Consider the following 19,357-nt stretch of genomic DNA (forward strand, 5'->3'; position numbering starts at 1 on the left):
AAGATGTGTTATGAAATGCCAACCACATTAATCTTGCATAATACAGAAAATACATGGTTTAGTCTTTTTTTCACGCATATTTTTATCAGGAGCTCTCTAGTAAATTATGTGTTAGTCCTGCATTTGTGCTGCTGGGAAAGGGTTGGCTGCCTTAATGACAGAGTTAAGCTGGTATTTGGAATACACTGATGCTTTAGCTTTAGGAAGTAGCCCCTAAAATTCTTCTGCTTTGACACAGTTTCTGAAACAGATTTTGAACAAATAAGGGGGAAAGAAAGAGGGGAGCCCAAAACCTTAACTGCATTTTTGAACTTTTTTCTTTCTTAAACTGGATTTCAGTTTTGGAGATCATCACTTGAAGCCCTTTTGATTAATCTGTATAGGACAGGTCACGGTATTTTATCTAGAAATGGCAATGCCAATCATGATCTCTTAGATACTGCATCATGTAATGGAAGAATGATGGTTTAGATTTAGAGATCTACATTCCAAGATGAAATTCTAGCTCAGTCTGCATTAGTAAAATGTGCCAGTCTCAATCTCGACTCTTCTTTTGTTTTATAATTCTGTTTTTTCTTAGTCCTTTTAGTTCCTGGTCTTCACTAAGTTTTTGCACTCCTGGAAGAACTTTTGACTACATTGAGTGACTAGCATATAGAAGTCACCTTCATAGCATCTCTACCAAAGAGCATAATTGTACTACTTTGTGAAGATACATTATATCCCTGGTGTTATGACATGTAAATTGAACCATAGGAAGATTTAATAACTTGTCCAGGATTACATACCTGTTGAATAGTACACCTAATAATTTGGCTCAGATTGCCTGAGGCCCAGTTCAGTGATTTTAACTTTAAAAATCCCTTAAAAAATGAAAGTTTTGATAACTTGATGGGTAGATAAGGAAAGTGTGTTTATTTTAATATGTGGGGCTTCATATTTTTTGTTTTATAGATTTTCATCTTGAGATTCAGGCCATCGTATTCTCACTCAATTTTTTTGGTTTCTTCTTGGGAAGTGGAAGGGGAGAGCAGAGAAAGTTTAACAGCTTTTTCCAGGAAATGTGATTTTAATTATATTAACGATGAACATTAAGTTCCAATACTTTTATATTTTGAAATGTCCTTTATGATATGTCATTGTTCAATTCTTACAGTTATGTAATTTTGACAAGGACAAAAGGCAAGACAAAACTAAGACTTCCTTGCTTTAAAAAAAATCAAATCAAAATGCTAATGTGGATCTAGAAGTTTAATATAATAGGTAGAATAGGGGTGCTTACCTGATAGATTATGTACTTTAACAATATAATTTTGTTACTGTGAGCTTTGTCATGTGACCATCAATCTTCCTGTAACAAAACACCACAACTTTTTATGTTTGTCTTTCCTAGAGTTTACAAGCTCTGATGAATGAGTGCATTGGCCATGTTATTGGAAAACCTCACAGTCCTGTTACAGGTTTGTACCTTGGTAAGGCAGTAGTTACTGGTGTTTTTCTGGAGCTTTCCTGCTGCTGTTACAGAATTTTGATTGTAAAGTGCTTTTAAAATGCAATAAAAGTATTTTCAATATACTTTGTTTGTATTGTTGATGTGAAACCATTATTGCCCGATAAAGTATAAATATGTGGTAGTTTTACCCAAGAGATTTCAAAGCTTTACAGATTTCTTCCTCTGATTTTGTCCTTCCTGTGAAGGCCTGCAAATCTTATAGGAAAGGGTTGTGTTATTTAAAGATGGGGTAAAGAAGTGGTTCTAACTTTAAGAAAGCAGTTACAGCTCCCTCTCACAAACTTTTATTGTGGCACTGCAGTTATTGACACTTTGGCATCGCAGATGTTTTTGCTTCTAATGGTCTTTATATTATCAAGTACACATGAGTTATACATGAGGGCTGTGCAGAACAGTTCTCTATGTAAAATATGGCATAATGTAAAATACATCTTTTTAGATAGGGATGTTGATAACGTTAGAGTGAAATGGACATATTTGATGATTCATCTTGAGAAAAGAATGTTTCGTCTGCTGTGTATGCCTTTTACTGATTTCTTTCTTAGCACTGTTTCTGTCTTCCTCCTCTCAACTCCATTGACTTGTTTACTTGTCAAAATACTTTGTCATCTTTTTTGTCTTTCTCCTGGTGCCTGCGTCCTGGGCAGGCTTGATGATAGAATACATGAGGGGAGGGTAATCTGCCTCCAGCAGAGGAGGTTTTCTGGAGTTTTTCAAGAAAGCTTGTTTGGATGTCATTTTGATGAGAAGGTCTTCAGCTGACAAACATTTTGCAATGAAAGTCAGTCAAAGAAGCATAGTCTAAAATCAAATTTAGCCACATTCTGTACAGTGGTGTAAAACCTGTAAATTCACTTTAAGTACTGTTGTTGAGAGGGCGGCCTGTTTTAGGTGAATCACCAGCATGATTATGCCAAATTACTGAAACTCTTATAAATGCTATAGCAGACACTACAGATCACACAAACTTAATTGCTCGACATCTTTTGTCTCAGAGGCATGGGGAGGGGGTGACACAGATGAATGGTGCAGACTTGAACAGCAGTCTGAAACTTCAGTGCATGTGAAATTTAATATAAACTGTATCCTGGCTGCAGATATTGCAGATACCCATTCCTATCTCCTGATCAGAAGAAAAATAAGACTTCCTCGTTACATTTTCATACCACTTTGAAGGACATAAACTCACTGTGGTCTTTACCCCTTTTGCCAGAGCTGAGGATCCAGTTGCATTTGCTTTAGACACATAGCTGTGTATCTCTTGGTGTTTTATCCTGTCTTGTGAAGCAGCTGGTGTCAGCCTGGGTGGGTTAGGATCTGCCTTCTGGATCTCCCACTAGCATATTTGCTAATTACAGCAGGACAACCAGCACCTGGCCCTGCCATCTTTTGCTTGCCCTGGTAGTGCAAACAAGGCAGAAACGAAGCTACCTGAGAGGAGCCTAGCCTGGCAGAAAGTACTGTCTGATGGTTTGGTGAGCAGCCAGCTGTCTTGAGATGTGACTGCCACAGTATTTTTCTTTCTATTTAACAAGGAGTTCAGGGCCGATGGTGCAGACTGCTCTTAGAGGCACTGAATTGGACATAAAGAGAATGACTACTCATTTAGGTTTTGTCCTGTCCATTTGTACCACTTTTTTGGGGCAGACTGTCATGGGGACATTTAGTTTGGGTAAAACAGTCATATGTGGGTTTTTTCCACAGCTTAATTTGCTTTCCATTATTCTCTGAGAAAGCTTAATTCTTATGGAAAGGAACATAATATTGCTCCTTCCATAATAAATTATTATTTAGTTAATCTTTATTTTGCAATAAGTTTAATTTGTGAAGTAGAAATAATGAAGTTTTTATGAAGTATGTACACATTTTCTAATTGCTAGTTTTTAAATATCTGGAGAATTTTCATTATTTTATGGATGAGTTAAGTAATACAAAAATATGAAAAGTATTAATGCATACAATTAATTTATTTAAAGTTGGAATAATATGTATTTTTCTTAAAGGATAAGAAAATATGTGCCTGTTCACACTTAACTCTGTAAATAGGAATTTGGTTTAATTTTCTGTCTTGAAATGCCCCTTAAGAGAGTTTTTCTGACATCTCAGTAAATGTGATCTGTTTTTATGTTTGCAGCTGTTCATCGAAACAGTCCCCGTCCTGTAAAAGTGCCTCGGTGCCATAGTGATCCACCAAATCCTCATCTCATCATCCCCACGCCTGAAGGCTTCAGGTATTGAGCATTACTACAGCATTTTGAACTGTTTTTTCCTCTCTTGGCTATGCTGAATGTCAGTAAGTGGAACACCTTTTCTTTCCCTTTGAGGGCAAAGCAGATAGAAAAAATTAGCATGTAAGCAATCCAGATTTTATTGCTGTGCTTTTAAGGACAATACAAATTTCCTTTCCTTGCTGCTTGCCCACCCCCTTTCTCTTGGTGCATGCGTTCTCACTTTGACGTTATTATTATCCCCTTTATCTTTCCTGAAACCAGTGTTTCAATGTAAAAAGCTTTAATTCAGTGAAAACTGCTCCATTAACAAGACTTCTATTTCCTTCCACACTTTGAATGGGTGCCTAAGTTCCTGTGGCAGTGCTTTCTGTAATTTACATACGTGGAACTTAAAAATGTAGCATTCCGAAATATGGTGGCATTTCTGCGTCATTACAACCTGCTGTGAATTAGCTTTAAACAGTGGATCTTTTTTCCCGCCTTTACAAGAGTTGACATGAGAATTATTGCAAAAGTAGTTCAAAAAAATTTCAAGATAAACCTTACCAGACATAATTTTGCACAGGGGGCCCTGTTTTTCAATAATATGGCAACAATGAGAAACTCTACAGTTGACATTTTTTTCAGAAGTCACTTGGCTTTGGCAGAAACTAGCAGTATTCTAAAGATTTGAAGATTTGTATTTTGAGGATTATTATTATTATATATATTGGCAGCCACAAAGCTTCTGAGACTCAGTTATTCCACATAAAAATCTTTCTGTAATTGAAAAACTTCTGAAATCAGGCATCATTATACACACTTCAGTATTTCACTTCTGAAACAAACTTTCAACTCCATACTTTTTTTTTTTAACTGTTTCCTCAAGTTTTTCTTCTTGCCACAGCACGCGGAGTGTCCCTTGCGATGCGCGGAGCCATGGCAGTGTTGCTGGGAGTCGCCCCGCTCCCGTCGGGAGCGACTCAGCCCAGCCCAAACCTCTCAGCAGTGCAAATGAGACCAGGTAGCTGCGCTCCGTGACGTAGCAGACTCATCCTCCCTACATCAGCCACATAACTGTTCCCACGTACATCCTAATAGATCGCTCGCACCGCGCTCTTCCCTCCCATCGTGTCCTCCACTGGCTCCTTCATTCATGTTCGACTTGAGCAAAATCACATGTCTTGGAGATTGATGATGAGATCACTTCCAGATTCAAAATGCCTGAACACTGTGGTAGTTAAATCTTGCACTTCTGGCGTAGATGACAGATTTGCTCAGTAGAATGTCCATGCAATGAACATACGCCAGTCAGGTCACTGGTATAACTTTAGTAAATAATTAGTACTGATAACTAACACTTAGAATCATAGAATCACTTCCACTAAGATAACTGCACGATACAACTAAGCACAAGGATTTTCATTTTTTTTTCATGTTAGCTAACAGTTTTGGTATTGTTGTCATCTGTCATAAATATTTTGAAATACTACATAGTGGCAAAGGCAAAATTAAAGATGTGAGGATTTTTTAAAATCATTTCTTGCTACACCTTTTTCTTCTTAGGGTGGTGAAGAATAATATGAAAGACACTATTCTTGTATCAGGATATGTAACAGAAACTTCTTCTGTATTATCACAAGTGACTATTTTTTTAACAGACTTATGTTAGTATCTCTCCTGTTTTTTGACCTTTGATTTGGGTGTTGTAATTTCAGACTGTTGGTATTTCTTCTCCCCATATTATAGTCAGACCACTGACATATCTCCCAACTTTATTTTACCTTTTTTTTTGCCCTGCACCCCTGACTGTGAAAAGCCTGTTCGTAACACAGTGGTGTTGCCTTAGGGTTTAAAAATAGCTTTTTGGGTTCTTACTTCTACTGCAGAGTACTGAAAGTTCTTGGGGATAGAAATTCACATGAATCTGACTGCATCACACAGCTAGTAGAGAAAAAAAGAGGTGGTGAAGGAACAATAGATTGATGGTGACCAAAGTGAACTTGGATATAACTTGTTTATGAATTTTTTTTGTAATAAATAATTTTTGGTTGTGAGCCAGCACACCATCATAGTTGGATTTGTTTTCAGATGCATGGCACAAGCATGCATGAAGCTGTTAAGAGGGAAGTAAATTGTCACTTTTTATATGCAACCTTTTCTGCAAGTCTTTTCAGTTTATTTTTACTGCAAGATGTGACTTGCATCATTTACAGTAGCCTCCAGATGTATAGCTTATGAATCTAGGCCTTTTTTTGGTTGAAAATACATCTTGAAATTTTTGTCATTCAGGCATAGACATTATTTATCCTTTGTGCCTGTTTTAAGCCTCCTCATGAAAAAGACAGTAGGCAGTAGTCTTCTCCATTTGAATAGCCCTTTGAAGTAAGGAACATTCTAGAGAATTTTCACTGAGAGGTTCTGGCAGCTTTATAAGCTGACAGGGGGGATGGATAATTAGTGTTTTTCAAAGACTTGTGTTTTTCTTAGAGTTCTCAGCTTTTTTTTTAAACCATTTTTCTGGTGGTTGTTTATAAAATATCCCATGATCTTGCTTATTTTAATGCACTTTTCGGATTTTTAAGTAGCATTTAGTACCATGTATGAGGTAGGAATAATTTGAAGAAAAAATTATGAAAGCAGAGACAGAGTTTTGAAGGCTGCTGGGTTTTTTTTAGGTGTTTTATTTATTGAGGAGGGCAAAATACTACAATATAATATATTTCTACAATTTTTTTGGTTTAGTATAGTTGAAAGAAAGTTGCAAACTATGTTGCATTGTCTTAATTATGAATTTTGTTTATTTGTGTTCCAGAAGAGAAATGGAATCTTTTGGATCAATGAAGTGTTTTGTGGTTTGGCAAAGTGTGGAGTCCAGCGCCAGAGTAGCGCAAAGATTAAAACTTTATATGCTTTCCAGAAACTCTTTAGACACTTAAGACATGATTATAGGCATTAAATATCTATGAAAAGTTGAATGTAGGAATTTGGTGAATCAACTGTACTAGGCAGTGCATAGTGCACAAATGCCACCATAATTCTAGTCAAGTTTTTCTTAACAACAACAATCAAAAGAAAAAAAGAACCCCATATAGTATAACTAGAAACTAAAATCCAAAGCACAAATACCTGGTTGTTTACATTGAGCTTTCTAAAATTGATACATTTATGCTAGGTTTATGTTTATAACCTTTATAGATGGCCAGTTTTTGAGCTATCTGTGGTTATTATTCATCATTTTGGTATTTTATCTAGGGCTGAATTATCAAGCACTCTTCTCCTTCACTATGATTTTTTGCCTAATAATATACGTACGGACTTTCTGGATCAATAAAAGGTGTGGGTGCCTAAGATGGGCCTGAAATGGGGTTTGGGCACCTGCATTCAGAGCTATGGTGTTTAGGCCTGTTCAGCTGCTGCCTCCTTTTAGAGGTGGTGTAGTTTTGCTTTTTTTTAAGCATTTCGTGCATCAGGAGTTGTTGCTCTGTATATGCTGAGAACCACCTTAGCCTTCTTGCTCATTAAAACCTCAACTTCCCGAAGAATGAGGATTTTCACTAGTTTCAGTTCCTGCTCAAACTTAAAAAATCTGGTTGGGCAGCAGTAGGCAATGCAAAGCAAACATCGTATGGAGAACATCAGCATGGGAATAGGTTGTTTTGGCTTCTGTTCTCAAGGTTGTTGTGTCTTTTTTTTTTTCTTTCCCCTATTTTTAGGTAATATTCAGGTACAGTTTGGAAACAGCCATAGCACTGGTAATCCTCTCATAGGTGTGTGTACACATTGTGATGCAAGATGTCTTTCATCTTTTTGTAGTTGTTAGCTTTCACAATGCTGCCCACTTTTCAGTAACATTTAGCTCATACCCCTAAAGCATTATGTTTAAGGAGACATCAGTCACAATTCTTCCCCATCAAACTTTAAAAATTGAAGGGGAGCCTTTTTCAAAGAGGTAGAAAGACTTCTGCAAGGAATTTACAGCTCTAAAATGAGTGGATTAATTGTTGTCTGGGACTGGAGGAAGGTGCCTGAAGACCTAAGAATTTAAGTCTTGTTTCTCTTAATACTGTTTTCCTTTCTGTTCAGCATTCTTGTTAATCTGGCTCTTACTGAGGCATCTGGTTCCACTCTGTGCTGTCCAGAAGAACTGGGGCCTCTAAGCAGTCAGGCTGCTATCATTTAACAGTGTCCTTCCTGTCAACCAGCTTATGTTTCTTTCCACTAATTCTGATTTAATGACTATGGACTATGACTGTACTTGCAGTGCACTAGGCGCATATGAATTCAGTTACTACCTTTCATCTGATGATGTGGCTCACATTATCACCCAGCTGAATCACTTCTGATTGTATTTTCAGCTCTGGCACAAGCTGCATCCTGCAGCAGCTGTTTTAGTAGTAGGCTACAAGTCATGCAGTAGTAGGTACAAGTTGGTACAGGCAAGAAACAGTTTGAAGTAGTTTATGCTTTGGAAGCTTAGGGCTTTTTCATAGAGCAGCATAACTAAAATCATCTAAAAAGTTTTCATTTGAGGGAAAAAGAGCATAGAGAGAGTTTTCTGTTTACCTTTCAGCATCAGTTTTTCTTTCATGTTGCTTTCATGGTTCATATCCTGGGCTTCAGAGGTTCTGTCTCTTAAAAACAGCAGTTAATTTAGCATTGCACTGAATAAATACTAATGGAAAATTTATTAGTATGATGGCTCTTTTTAACAGGGGTTCCAGTGTCCCTGAAAATGATCGACTTGCTTCAATAGCAGCTGAGTTGCAGTTCAGATCCCTTAGTCGTCACTCCAGTCCCACTGAAGAGCGAGAAGGTGATTGTCACAGTAATAAATTGTGACCTGGATTTGCAGATGCTTTATGTCATGAACATATTTCTCTCTGTTCCCAGTTCTTACCCTTTCCAAAAATTTTTTTCACCTCATCACACTCAAAAATATTAGATTTTTAACTTGTGGGCTTATATGGTCAGAGGAAGTCTTTTTGTTCTCAGATATATTCACTATTCTCTTGCCTTTCATATTGTTTCTCAATTGTATCTGAAGCGATTTCCTGGTGCTTTACTAAGTTCCAGTGTTCAAAATGAAATTAGTAATGTGATTTCTGAATTATATACCCCATTTGATAGTAAATTTTGAAACACCATTAATGAGGTATGAACTGGATCCATCAGGACAGTGAAGTGTGTTCTGTCCAGTTCTTTATCCCTGCAGTATTCCTATTACAGATACTTGCTGCTGTTTGAATCCTGGAAGAGGGGACAGGATGTGTGACTTGATGTCCTGATCAGGGCTTCTTCTTCAGGTTTCCCCAGCCCCTGTATATGTGGTATTTATTGCAACAAATACCTCAAAAGATTGATTGTACCAATTAAAAGGAAGTGCAAAATCTGAAGCAAAATAGAGTTGATATTGTGGCCATCCACATTGGATTTCTTAGAGAGAAATGCCTTAAAAATTTATATTAAAAGGTGTGAGAGATATTTCTAATTTTTGTTGGTTTTTAAGCAAATGTTGAAAATATCATATGCCTTATGCTTATTCCATTTTTTTTGGTACCTATATGAGAAGGAAGCTGGCTTGGGTTGGAATGAGTACAGATCTTTTTCTAAGGAACCTTAGAAAATTGTTTTCCTACAGATATCTTGCATATTTGACTCTGAGTGTCCTGGCTTGAAGTGCTTCCTGAAGTTGTGGAAGAAGATCTCTGTTTCTATATAAATGAAATTCTGTTTTATAATTTGTTTTCTGAAGAGAAGTCAATTTTGATTTCAAGAGCATATGTTGCTATACATGTGGAGTGTATTAGCCGTATGTATAAGATCTCAGCTTCTGCTGAAAATAGTGGCATAATGCTTAATATGAGATAAACCTACTTTTGTGCTCACTCTGTTATTTCTCTAGAGCCGTTGTATCCAAAAGGAGATTCCATTGGTTCATCCCGGCGGAGTTGGGAGCTCAGAACGTTAATCAACCAGACCAAAGGTAGGTGTTTAGGAGTCACTGTGATGTAATGTCTTTTGTACCAGTGCTGTACTGAAAGGTTGGATTTTACTGGGGGCTGTGAAGAGATTTTCACAGCTTTATACATAGGAAGGAGAAAACAATAAAACCCTGTCTGCAGGTATGGCATACTGCTAACAGAATCACAAGGTGTACTTTTTGAAGTGGGAGTAATTAAACTTTTTAAGAGTTAATTCTTTTCAGTTTCTGAGAAGTACTACCAGTATTCTACAAAAGCGAGTTCATTTGTTACTATATAGAAATTGCAGAAGTTAGCTGTCCCTATTCAGTGCCCAGTTATGGCAGTAGGAAGCACTTCCTCACTTCCCAAGATCTCTCTTTGGGTGCCCAATAGTCTGTGATCCCACACTGTTTCCTAAATTTAAGGCTATCGTGGGGCCCCTTCCTCTCAGTCTTAGTACTGATCTACTGATTTTCATGCAACTGAAAATTGATTATTTCAGACACTCCATACTGTGCGGATTGATACATGAAGCTTGTTTGCATGTATTGTGGCAGACATGAGTGTGAGGGTAGAACCTCTTGAAACATGAGAAAAACATTGCTGTTAGATTGGAAACTGGTCTCCTTATGTGTCTTACACAGAACACAGGAAGAGTTACAAATTCTTGTTTTGAAATCTAGAAGTCAGAACATAATTACCGAAGGAATTGCAGTTTGTTTAAACTAAAAAAAAAAGAATGAGGGAAAACTTGAAGATTTCTAGAAGATTGCTGTAATGGGAACTGGTTTTACTGTCCACTGTGAATAAGACAAAGATTTTGGTTTAAAACTACAGCAAGGCATATTTAGTATAGAGAAAGTAGTATTAATTATGGGTAGGGGAGTGGAATATATGGTTTGGGAGTATCATCTCCATGCTTTGGAGTCTGCCAGGAGCAGGTTAGGCAACTGGTGTCAACAGTGACACGCATAGTTTTTTGTGCTTTATTATGACGGGATGAGCTAAGACTGCCCTGAGGATCTCTTTGGTCTCACTCACTAGGATGCTGTTTCATGATAAGACTTGAGAGCTGGAGTTTCTAATACGTCTGACTCTTTGAAATAACAGATGCCAAAAGATTTCAGGAAACCTGTCATATTTCTGAAGAACCAAAACTTACCTGTCCTTCTTTCCCTTAGTGCTTTTATGACCCTAACATATTTCTGCTATCAGAGGTTAGTTACAGGTCAAATGCAAACAAGTGTCTTGCATTTCATAAATGTGATTTCCTTGAATCAAGTAAGAGGTGATTAGGGAAGTACCACTGTTCTCATTTTACCTCAGTTTTGTATGTATTTGTATTCATAAGTGATTGTTAAAATGTCTTATTCTTTTCCTGCATCTTAATTACTCAAAAAATTGTTTGCTTTTAACTCTGGTTACTTCATGTGATAACAAAATACAACAGTGAATATTTCTCAATCAAGAAAATTGTTCATCACTCTTTTTAGACACTGCTTCCAAGCAAGCCCCAATGGAAGCTGTTCAAAAGTCTGTTCAGTTGTTTGAAGAAAGGAGATACAGAGAGATGAGAAGGAAGAACATCATTGGCCAAGTTTGTGACACACCGAAATCTTACGATAATGTCATGCATGTAGGTTTGAGAAAAGTGACTTTCAAGTGGCAGAGAGGAAACAAAATTGGTATGTTCTTTATACTTTCATTTATCTAGCTGAACTACCAAACAGTATTTGTGAAGGAAATAGAAAACTGTCTTTAAAAATCTTCAGTCTCTGCATAAGTATTATCAGCTCTACTGAAATCAAAATGATAGAATACAAAATACTGTTGTGGCTAGAATTTTCTTAATGTAGAGGGTCACTAAAGTTTTCACTGGTCAAATAACAGGAAACAAGGAGAAGAATTTGGTTAGAATGATTACTTAGGTATGATCTGGTGTTACCTGCATGTGTTTAACCCTGTAAAATGTTCAAGTTCTGAATTTGGAAGAGCCAGAAATATGAATGGAAATTAGTTGGAACTCTGGGATTTAATTCACCAATCTTATTGTTTTCCCCATATGATCATATTTTACTCTCTGGTTTGGGATTTTGGGGGAAAATCTTTGTTCTTGAGAAGTTTTCTTTCAGGTCAGACGATTAATGTTTTTAGTTTTATTCAGCTTGAATTTAGGGCTATGAATGTGGTATTGGTACAGTTAAAAGCTACTTGGAGTTTTAAATTAAAGGAAGGGTGAAAAGCAGTGATGTTTCCTCATTGCAGTTGATGTACCTATTGCTTTTTGAAGGTTGTGTACTGAAGTTTCCTTACTCTAACTTTGCAGGTGAAGGCCAGTATGGGAAGGTCTATACCTGTATCAGTGTTGACACTGGAGAGCTGATGGCTATGAAGGAAGTGAGTACTGAGAATGCAAGAATCACTGCTGTCCTTGTTTTTTCCCTAAACCAAATGTGGGTGATGTAGGAGGCACTGAGGGTTTCTGCATGCTGCTGTTAGCTAACAGGGAAGACAAGTTGTTTCTTCATGTAGCCACAGCTGCTGTTAGCACTTTCTTCTCAAGTTGCTTTTTGGTTCATAACTTTCAATTTAAATGTATGTAAAATGGATAATGTGTTTTTTAACTGATCTCATAGGATGGTTGTGAATTTAAATGAATGCTTAATATATGTGAACTTCCATTAGGAGATTTTAAATAAATCTCATGTGTACAGTCTTCACTAATGGAAATTAGTGAAGACTGTACACAAATTTGTATTTCACTTTGCACTGTTTCCTCTCACATTTTACTACTTTTTTTCTTCATTCCTTAGAGCAAAAGATAGGAAGTGTGACATCAGATGTTTTTCAGCTTCTCCTGTAGTGTGAGCTAGGTTGAGTCACAAAACTGCTGACTAACTTGGTGGGTACAAAAGATCTAGTTTTCAGGATAGAAGTAAGTAAAGCTGTGTTGGCATAGAGATCTGTTTCCCCTACAACACCTTGTGGTTGCTTTTATTTTCAATTATTGTTTAGTTTTAATGCATTTCTACTTCTTGAGACAACTGCAACCATTAACTATTCACAGCAGTTACTCTGACAGCCATTGGATGCTGCAGTGGTTACATTTTATGACCCAGTTCTTACACACACACACACACACACACAATATGTATGTGATCTCCAAGGTGTAAAAAAGCAAGACTGGGCTTGTGCTTAACTTCTTGTACCATACTTAGTCACTGGCTAATAACAACATCTGAGATTTTCTTGCCTTTGTTTTTTCCTCAATATTTCCTCTCCCCATCAGTTCCACTCTGTTTCTGTAATTCACAGTTGCTTTCTAGATGCAGGTGCTGTTTACAGGTTAGCATGTGTGTGCTCTTTAGCAGAAGCTGAAGTAATCTCATAAATAGATCTTGTATGACAGATGTTTGTTTCACTAGGCTTGAATGAAAATTTTTTGCAACTTCCAAATAAAAGGCTTTTCTAGACTTCTCTAAGAATAACTTGGGAGAAAATAGATTTATTGATTTATTTTTTTTTTTTGGAACTGGTTAAGAACACTGCATTCCCCTGCAGAGAAATAGCTTAGGGTGCTTTATTTGTTTCAGTTTGGGGACGGAGAGAGGTATTTTGGATCTTTTTGTGTGATGGTGCTATTCAACAACAACAACAACAAAGCTTTTTGTTATGTTTGAGTTTACGATGGGTTGTTTGCTCTTGTTCCTTATTTTGAGATGGCAGCAAAATAATGACAAATCTATCTTGCAGATAAGATTTCAACCTAATGATCACAAAACCATCAAAGAAACAGCTGATGAACTGAAGATCTTTGAAGGCATCAAACACCCTAATCTGGTTCGTTATTTTGGTGTGGAGCTCCACAGGGTAAGAAAACATAAATTATTTGAGCTTTTTTATAAGGCAAAGAGAAAATTTTAAGAAGCTTTGTATTATTGGAGGTTTTTACATGAGAACATTCTAGTTAATCTTATCTGGTTATCTCTGTGAATAGCAGTGTGTCTTTTTTCCTCTGGATATCGAGATCTCTGTAACATAGTTTGGTGGGACTTTTTGGAGCTGGCACATAAACAGAGAAGGCTTAAAATAAGTGAATATAGTGAGTAATGCTGGAGCTATTTTATGCTGCTACTCTGTTGAACTGGTCTAAAGGCAAGTTATGTCATATATGGTATGGTAACTTCTGTATGTAGATGAAGACAAGGCAGGCTAAAACCTGTCCCTGTTGTTCTTGTATCATGTTGATTCCTGGAAAAATCTTGTGCTGGCATTCAAATATTGACGCCAGACAAGTATTGGAATTTGGCTAGCATCTCTACAGAGGGAAAAAGCAAATTTTCTTGCTTGAGCAGCAGAACTAATGCAATGTATTTTTCTATGGAGTTGGATTCCAGAGTTGTGTGCTGAGATACCAGATTTTTTATTACTCACTGCTTTCCACATGCTCTTCCCACTTGTGAGTCTCAAGTCCTGATGTCTTGCTTGGAAAGTTCTGCTTGGACTTGACTGATTTGCTCAATATGCAATAAGTTGTTTTGGTGACTTAATGCTGATTTAGAAGGGAACATATTTTCTGCAGCTCTTTATTTGGAGACACAAATTTGGGTGTCTGTGCCACTGTGTCATTGATTTCTCAGACTAGTTTCTAAGAGCTTGGTCTTTGCCATCTTTTTATATTAATTCAGTCTGTCTGAAATCAGCTGGGCTTGGAGACAGAATGGGAGCAGAAACCTAATTTTTCCTTGAAGATAATAGTTGGCATGTTTGTTCAAGTCACAGCAAAGAACAAAAACCTTGCCCATTCCAAGCAATCAAAACAGGATTACAGCAGGAACTGAGACAGAGAGAAGGGATAAAAAATAAGCCCAAAACATTTTTTCCCCCCTTTCTTTTTTCCCTTCCCTAAATAAGAAAAGAATCTCTATAAATTTCTGTGTAATACACCTGCAAGGTTTCCAAAGTGTCTTTTGGTTGATACCAAAGCACACTGTATTTTCATACCACCAAATAGTATCAGTTATGTACAAATGATGGAGATAGGCATGTAGCAGAGAGTTTCCATAGCTGTGCAATAGAACATGTTAGGTTGCAGCATGCTAGAGAGAATAGAGTTCTGAAGAGATGGTTTATTAGATATTTCATAGTAAGTCATACTTTCATTAAGACATTGCATGATACTTTCATTATTTAGTTCATGAACAATGAAGGAGCTAAGGGCAACTTTATCTTAATTCAGTGTTTAAAATATAAAAAAATTATACCAAATAAAATCTGGTTTGGTTTCCAAAACAGGAAGAAATGTACATCTTCATGGAGTACTGTGATGAGGGCACTCTGGAGGAGGTATCAAAACTGGGCCTTCAGGAGCATGTCATTAGACTGTACTCAAAGCAGATCACGATTGCTATCAATGTACTACATGAACATGGTATTGTTCATCGAGACATTAAAGGTAATGTTAATCAAAAGGTAATGTTACTGTTTCAGTGTGATAGATGAGATCAGGGGGAAGGATGGGTGGGATGTATTTGCATATTTAGTGTGCATTATCCATGCAGCCATTATTTGTATAAAACCTTCCACTAACTTTTCAGTTTACAAGTTATTGGCTAGTTTCATGTGTTTTAAGTGTAGATCGTAAAAAAAACGTCACAATTGTCATTTCAAACTCATAAATTTTGCCCATGCTTTATATAGATTCTTTAGAGGTTGTTAAGATTATTGGGGATTTATCTAAACTCAGTTATTAGTCCTTGCATTTTTAGTACTAATGCACTGAGTTATGTAATGCCGTTTTCCTTCTTGTCTGCGCTGATAAGTGATGTTTTCTGGAGCTGACAGGCAGTGTACTGTGCTAGAGTTGTGCATCAGAACTTTTACTTGTGATTCCGTTTTCCCAAAGAGTTTTGGAATTTCAGATGAATGGCTGATTAAACTTAGTAACAAAACTGTTGTTAAAATAACTTAAGTGATTTTAGGATATCCCTTTATCTAGTGTTTTTTTTCCCTACATTTATCTTCTCGTGCCTGGCTGTCAGCATTTGCGTACATAATTAGCAGACTGAAACTACAGTAACCGAAGGGGGGGTTGGCATTTAAGATACCCAGTGTCAGTCCTCATTTCAGGTTCATTTTTCTTTTTCTGCGCCTTCCAACAACATCCTCCATGTCTGGTTATCTTGGTTTTGTTAGTCTGGCATATTTGGCTCACCGATGGCAGGAGACTTAGGCGAAGGTAGGGGAAGCAATGCACACAATATGCCCTGTGAATGCTCATTTTGTGACAAGGCAGTGCAACCCAACGATGCTGGGTTTCTATGTCCCTCTTGCTCACAGGGTTTTGAATCACCGCAGCAGTGTAGGAGGTTCCCAGTTGCTCTTGGTCCTTTGGCCTCGTGCTTCTCATTTGGGAAAAGAACTATCTACGATCCAGAGGCCTTCCACCCAGGTAGGCCACTCTTGAGTCAGTTTTGGCTTTTTTTTTCTAGAAAACACTTTCCCTCACTCCCATTCCCCAGCAGTCTTACCTTTTCTGGTTCTCCTTCCTCACCAAAGGTTTCTCTCCAGTTGTGGATTTCCCTTTGTGCTTTTCACAGTTCCCTCCTTGCCCTTTTCTTGATCATTCCTTGTCCAGGTTCTGCTTAGCTGGATTATGCTCTCCTGGAAGCTCGTTGTGATCAAAATCCAAGGCTGGCTGACAGGGATTTCTTTTGTGCTGCTCTGTGTCATTGCTGATATCTGGATATGTTTCCAAATAGGTCTTCTGCTCTTCAGGGAAGCACGTGGAGTGAGAAAAGCTGTTTAACAGAACTGTAATGTTGTGTTACCTGAGAGCATTTCTGTCGCAACAGGTTCCTTACGTCAAATGTTGGGAGTGTTTCTTGAGAGTAAATGAGGGTCACTGCAGGCACATCTGTGTATAGACCTTCCTGAAACTCCGTGGCAGAATATAAAGACAGACCACGGAGGGTATTTTTATAAAAGTTACATGATGCATTGAAGTCTTTTGCTCATTGACTTTCTTTTATGCTAACATTGCATCCCCAGGTTTTCAGGCTAACAGCAGTAAAGAACACTCCAATTTTAATTTTCTCTTGTGTGGACTGGTACTCTTATTTTTCTGATAAGAATGACATTCTGACTGTTAAAACTGCTTTCCTATGAAAATCTCATTGTCAGATCATACTAGATCTCTTATGGCCAGTTTGCTAAACATCACTGTGGATCTATTTCTTTAAGCAGCAGATAAGCAATTATTAAAATGATTGTTTATCTGTATCCTGCGTGATACCTGTACTTGGTGTCTGCAAGTACTTTGTGCTCAAAAATAGACTTCTGGTTAGTCGTGTCACCTTGTGCCACTGTTGTCTTTCAGATGCTTTTATGGCACCCAGCTCTATGTGAGTAAAAGACAAAGCAAGATGCAGTTGCCAAAATATTTTTCAGCCTGTGGTGGTGAGGGCAGATGGAGGGTTGTGTTGGCTGGTTGTTACATTTGACTACACTACTTTTGCTTAAGCTGCATCATTGCGAAAAGCAGGAGTTGCTGGTCTGTAGCAGGAGGTAGTCTCTTGTGATACTCTTCTAAGCTCTAGTCTGGGTATTGAATTTTAATTCCTGTGGCTAAGCCCAGTTTCCTTGGTTAGAATTATTTCACTTTGTGTAAGGAAGCTGTTCTGGTCAGTGATGCAGAATGATGGAATGTTTAATGCTGGAGGGAACCTGTGGACATCTGTGAGCCCTCTGTCCTAAACAGGGCCAGCCTTAGTATCAGATCCAAAGTCAGATTAGATCAGATTGCTCAGGACGTTGTTGAGGTGAGACATATGTGTATCTCCAGGGATGGAGAGGCCCTGTTCCAATCACTGACCTATCCCCACTGTGAAAAGCTTTGTTCCTGATAGCTCCCTGGAATCTGCAAAGGTTGCTGTTGTGTCCGTTGCTGCGTGACCATTTCACAGTGTGCCTTTGAAGGAAAAGCCTGTTTCCGCAGTCTTGCTATCTTCCCATTACACAGCTGAAATCAGCAGTAAATCCCCTGCACACACATCCCCCGAGCATCCCTTCTTCAAGCTGAGCAAACCCATCTTGCAGCCTTTCCTTGTATGTCGGGTGCACTAGCCCTCTGAACATCCTTGGTGCCACTGTCCTGGGTTTGCTCCAGTGTGTCGTTGTCTCTCTTGTGCTGGAGAGCCTAAAAACAAGACACAGCACTCATGGTGTGATCTCACAAGTGCTGAATTGAGATGAATTAATGAGGCCATGCCTGGTAGGTTCTCTTCAGGAGAGAAGGGCATGTTCCTGAAGAGTGCCTGGATGAACACAGAAAATGAAAGGATTGTATCTGCAGCTTTAGTAAATCAGAAACCTGTGAATGAGATGCTCTGTACGAAAAAGTTTGTCAAACAGCAGTATAATTTTCTTCTTGTAACCTTGTTGTTAGCTCAGAATTTCTGCTATCCTGTCTTCCTGATAAGCACAAAGGAAGGAATGTCATTCAGCAAGAGCTGGAAAACTGCAACTATATGGGCATGTGTCATGCTCTCTAAGAGACTGAGAAAAAGAGTATGTGAAAGCTGATTTTCTCATCCAAGGGTAGCATTTTGCCTGCTTTTTCTTGAATGAATTTGGTTCTGCACTGCTTAAGCACTGGCTGTGGAATGTCTGAGATGCCTCTTTTTCTGAAACTACAGCACAGCCTTTAGTGGGGCTTTTTGTACTGCTCCATGGACTCACAGGATTTCCACCAAAACCTTTGGACTATCACGCTAGTGCAGTTTCCACTGTTTTTACTATGGGGCTGATTGGGCAGAGGTACAGGGCATGAAAATTGAGTATAAATGCTTTAGCTCTTGGCTGCTCTGGCAGGAGTGTGGCTTCTGACACTGGCTCTTCACAGTGTGCCCAGGAGGACCTGTGGTGTAGCAGCAGGAGGGCTGTGCACAACTGGGGAACCTCCTGCCTCTGCCAAGTGCATCCAGGGATGGTGCTTCAGACAGTGCTGGTGTAAAGGGAGAGAAGGAACAGATGGGGGTGGTCCCTTTCTGCCGTTTTACTCATGGTCTTTGGTTTATTTTGCCTATTAACCATGACATGTAGGATATGTAGGAATTTTGTTACATTCCCAGTTCTGTTTACTGTCAAAGGAAAAAAAGCATCGGGCATCTTCAAAGTACTCACCTCTTGTCTGCTCTTCTTACATGGGTCCTGCTGGATTCTGTGCAGGTTTCATTTGCCCTTTTTAAAGACTCCTCCTGCAGTCTGGTCTTTGTTTCTGAGCAAGGGGTTTACAAAACAGACTCCAATTATATCACACCAGTGGAAGCTGACAGAAAGTGTCTGCAACATGAGTCTTTTAAGTGCTGTCTCTGACTTCTTGCTGAAACTTTGGTTCAGTGCTTTATTCCATTTGACAGTTCCAAGTGCTTTCAGGAAAAGGGGTCACAGGAGCTTTCATGGTAATACTTAGGCTAAATTGTCATTACTTTTTATAAAAAGGGACAAAGTCTAGTTTGAAAGGCCTTGGAAGAAGAATACTCAAACTGTATTAAACTAAACTGTTCCAGTAACCTGAATTCTGTGGAAGAGATTTTTGCATTTCAGCACTGCTAGGCTCCTTCCCCTGTAGTAGTTGGAAACACTTTGTAGCCTTTGATGAAATTTTC

The 19,357-nt window shown here is 38.2% G+C and overlaps 1 protein-coding gene across 5 annotated transcripts in view; it reads left to right on the plus strand.

The window, feature by feature from the left end:
* MAP3K4 (mitogen-activated protein kinase kinase kinase 4) overlaps nucleotides 1-19,357 on the plus strand; it is a 63,089-nt gene that overhangs the window by 38,849 nt on the left and 4,883 nt on the right. For 2 of the 5 annotated variants that reach the window (XM_015621964.3, XM_015621969.3), the window contains 9 exons: nucleotides 1,394-1,472; nucleotides 3,648-3,744; nucleotides 4,631-4,747; nucleotides 8,439-8,539; nucleotides 9,629-9,709; nucleotides 11,183-11,374; nucleotides 12,016-12,086; nucleotides 13,443-13,559; nucleotides 14,985-15,144. In XM_015621964.3, the coding sequence (XP_015477450.1) occupies nucleotides 1,394-1,472; nucleotides 3,648-3,744; nucleotides 4,631-4,747; nucleotides 8,439-8,539; nucleotides 9,629-9,709; nucleotides 11,183-11,374; nucleotides 12,016-12,086; nucleotides 13,443-13,559; nucleotides 14,985-15,144 (1,015 nt within the window). The remainder of the gene's footprint in view (nucleotides 1-1,393; nucleotides 1,473-3,647; nucleotides 3,745-4,630; nucleotides 4,748-8,438; nucleotides 8,540-9,628; nucleotides 9,710-11,182; nucleotides 11,375-12,015; nucleotides 12,087-13,442; nucleotides 13,560-14,984; nucleotides 15,145-19,357) is intronic. The other 3 variants (XM_015621966.3, XM_015621967.3, XM_015621968.3) reach the window with 3 other exon arrangements.

Source organism: Parus major, chromosome 3 (assembly GCF_001522545.3).
Source record: "Parus major isolate Abel chromosome 3, Parus_major1.1, whole genome shotgun sequence".
Taxonomy (NCBI): Eukaryota; Metazoa; Chordata; class Aves; order Passeriformes; family Paridae; genus Parus; species Parus major.